The sequence below is a fragment of the Corapipo altera genome, unplaced genomic scaffold (genome assembly GCF_003945725.1).
Source record: "Corapipo altera isolate COAL_440 unplaced genomic scaffold, ASM394572v1 56680, whole genome shotgun sequence".
NCBI lineage: Eukaryota > Metazoa > Chordata > Aves > Passeriformes > Pipridae > Corapipo > Corapipo altera.
In genome coordinates this window covers 1-2,118 of record NW_020889486.1, presented here as the reverse complement: position 1 = coordinate 2,118, position 2,118 = coordinate 1, and the positions used below count along the sequence as shown (strand labels likewise).

Here is a 2,118-nt window from a genome sequence, read left to right as displayed (position 1 = left end):
ATGAGGGTTTGGGAGTCTCAGGGGGGTGAGATGGGGGTTTGGGAGTCCCGGGGGGTGGGATGAGGGTTTGGGGGTCCCGGGAGGGGTCTCAGGGGGGTGTCCCGGGGGGTCCTACCTTGGCATGGGAGCGGAACACGGGGTACCCGACGCTGCAGCGCCAACGGTGCCCCCCCAGCCCCGAGCATTCCAACTTCACCGCGCCGGGATCCTGCTGGGAAGGGGGGACACGGAGTTGGGGGGAGTACGGGAAACAGGGAGGGGGGTGATGGACCCCCCCAGAGGGGAGCTGGGGGGGCTACTGGGGGGGTTTACCCCTGCTGAGGGGGGGTTGGGAACACACAAGGGACCCCCCAGGTCCCACTTGGGATGAGCGGGGGGATGCAGCTGACCCCCCTCATCCCACCTGGAAGGGGTTGGGGGCACAACAGACCCCCCGTGTCCCACCTGGAATGGGTTTGGGGACCCAGTGGAACAGCCTCACCCCCCTCATCCCACCTGGAAGGGGTTGGGGGCACAACAGACCCCCTGTGTCCCACCTGGAATGGGTTTGAGGACCCAATGAAACACCCTCACCCCACTTCATCCCAACTGGAAGGGGCTGGGGACCCAATGGAACACTCCCCCACTCATCCCACCTGGAAGGGGTTTGGGGACCCAATGGAACACTCCCCCACTCATCCCACCTGGAAGGGGTTGGGGGCACAATAGACCCCCGTGTCCCACCTGGAAGGGGTTTGGGGACCCCATGGAACAGCCTCACCCCCCCTATCCCACCTGGAATGGGTTTGAGGACCCAATGGAACACCCTCACCCCCCTTCATGCCACCTGGAAGGGGTTGGGGGCACAACAGACCCCCACGTCCCACCTGGAAGGGGTTTGGGGACCCCATGGAACAGCCCCCCCTCCCCTCATCCCACCTGGAAGGGGCTGGGACAAGAACAACCCGGAGCTCCCCTGGAAGACTCGAGTCCCCCTCTTTGTCCTGTTGGGGGGACAAGGGGACCAGGGATGCCGAGGGGGGGGTTCCTCAGGGATTTGGGAGCCCCCCCAGGGCCGTACCTGGAGCACGAGGCTGGAGAAGTGGAGATTCCCGGAGAGCCGCAGCCACAGGCTGGCGTTGTAGGCGTTCTCCTCCCGGTTTTCCAGCTCCACCCGCACCAGCATCCGCCTCCGGCCCTTCCGTAGGATGTGGGGGCTCTGCCTGCCATCCCAGGGGTCACGGGGGATCCCGGGGACACCGTGGGGACACCGGGAAAGACACGGGGGGTACCTGGAGCCGGCGATGTCCGCGCTGGCCCGGAGCACCAGGTCGGTGACGCACTCGTCGTCCTCCCCACAGTCCTTGAAAAACGGGATCTGCGAGGAGCCTGGGCGTGATCCCGGTGTCCAGGGGGGAATCCTGATGTCCAGGAGGGATCCCAGGATCCGGTCACACCCTTCCCAGTACCCACCAGCTTGCGGAGGGAGGTGGGAGACGCCTCATCCAGCACCGGCCCCGTGGACTCGTCCAGGGCCCAGCTGAGGGTGAGGCCGAGGGGTCGCAGGTAATCCGAGGTGTCCTGTGGGATCGGGGGATCCCGTCAGCCCCCGGGAATGGAGGGTGGGAAGACCCCCCCACGCCACCCCCCGTGGGGCAGAGAGGGGTTCCAGGGCTGACCAGGACGTGGAAGGGGACACGGATGCAGCTCTGCCTTCCCAGGGGAAGCTCGATCCGGCGCTGGAGCAGCCGACGGGAGCCCGAGTCGAAGGCGGCGCGGGATCCCGGGATCCGCTCCTCCAGGGACACGTTGTACCGGAGATCTGGGGGGCAGAGAGGGAGGGGCTCAGGGGCAGGGGCACCCACGGGGGTGGGGGCACCCTGGGATGCTCCAGCAGGACTCCAGGGAAGTCCTGGGATACTCCAAGGGCACCCTGGGATGCTCCAGCAGGACTCCAGGAAAGGCCGGGATACTCCAGGGACACCCTGGAATGCTCCAGCAGTACTCCAGGGAAGTCCTGGAATAAATACTCCAAGGACACCCTGGGATGCTCCAGCAGGACTCCAGGAAAGTCCTGGATACTCCAGGGACACCCTGGGATGCTCCAGCAGGACTCCAGGAAAGGCTGGGATGCTCCAG

At 66.2% G+C, this 2,118-nt stretch overlaps 1 protein-coding gene across 1 annotated transcript; it reads right to left on the bottom strand.

Annotated features, from left to right (window-relative positions):
- Window positions 1-115: 115 nt before the first annotated feature.
- LOC113942227 (integrin alpha-10-like) lies at window positions 116-1,912 on the bottom strand (the record flags this gene model as incomplete). Its single annotated transcript, XM_027633361.1, has 5 exons — window positions 116-208; window positions 1,061-1,202; window positions 1,272-1,357; window positions 1,453-1,560; window positions 1,659-1,912. Coding segments are annotated over 5 exons (683 nt in total), but the record flags the coding sequence as incomplete, so codon positions are not given.
- Window positions 1,913-2,118: the final 206 nt, after the last annotated feature.